Below are 260 nucleotides of genomic sequence, written 5' to 3'. Positions count from 1 at the left end.
GGCATCAGTGAGGACCAAGGTCCCCTCCTTCCTGTCCGACCTGGGGAAGGCGACACTCCGGGGCATCCGGAAATGTCCCCGCTGCGGCACCTACAACGGCACGCGCGGCCTGAGCTGCAAGAACAAGAACTGCAGGACTGTCTTCCGCTACGGCACGCGCAAGCAGCCCGGCGTCGACGCCGTCAAGCTCGTCACCGGCTCCGATTTACAGGTTTATTCAGTGCGGCAGAGGGACCGGGGACCGGATTACCGGTGTTTTG

The 260-nt window shown here is 63.5% G+C and overlaps 1 protein-coding gene across 1 annotated transcript in view; it reads left to right on the top strand.

Moving 5' to 3' along the window:
* Nucleotides 1-8: 8 nt before the first annotated feature.
* LOC104463640 (chromosome unknown open reading frame, human C2orf42) overlaps nucleotides 9-260 on the top strand; it is a gene marked incomplete at both ends in the record, with an annotated part of 799 nt that continues 547 nt past the window's right edge. The window contains 2 exon segments of the mRNA XM_010076049.1: nucleotides 9-258; nucleotide 260. The exon segment at nucleotide 260 is cut by the window's right edge and continues 346 nt beyond it. Of these exon segments, the coding sequence (XP_010074351.1) occupies nucleotides 9-258; nucleotide 260 (251 nt within the window).

Source organism: Pterocles gutturalis, unplaced genomic scaffold (assembly GCF_000699245.1).
Source record: "Pterocles gutturalis isolate BGI_N339 unplaced genomic scaffold, ASM69924v1 scaffold10328, whole genome shotgun sequence".
In the NCBI taxonomy this organism is placed as follows: domain Eukaryota; kingdom Metazoa; phylum Chordata; class Aves; order Pterocliformes; family Pteroclidae; genus Pterocles; species Pterocles gutturalis.
Note: the sequence above shows the minus strand (reverse complement) of the source record. Positions and strands in the feature narration are given on the sequence as shown.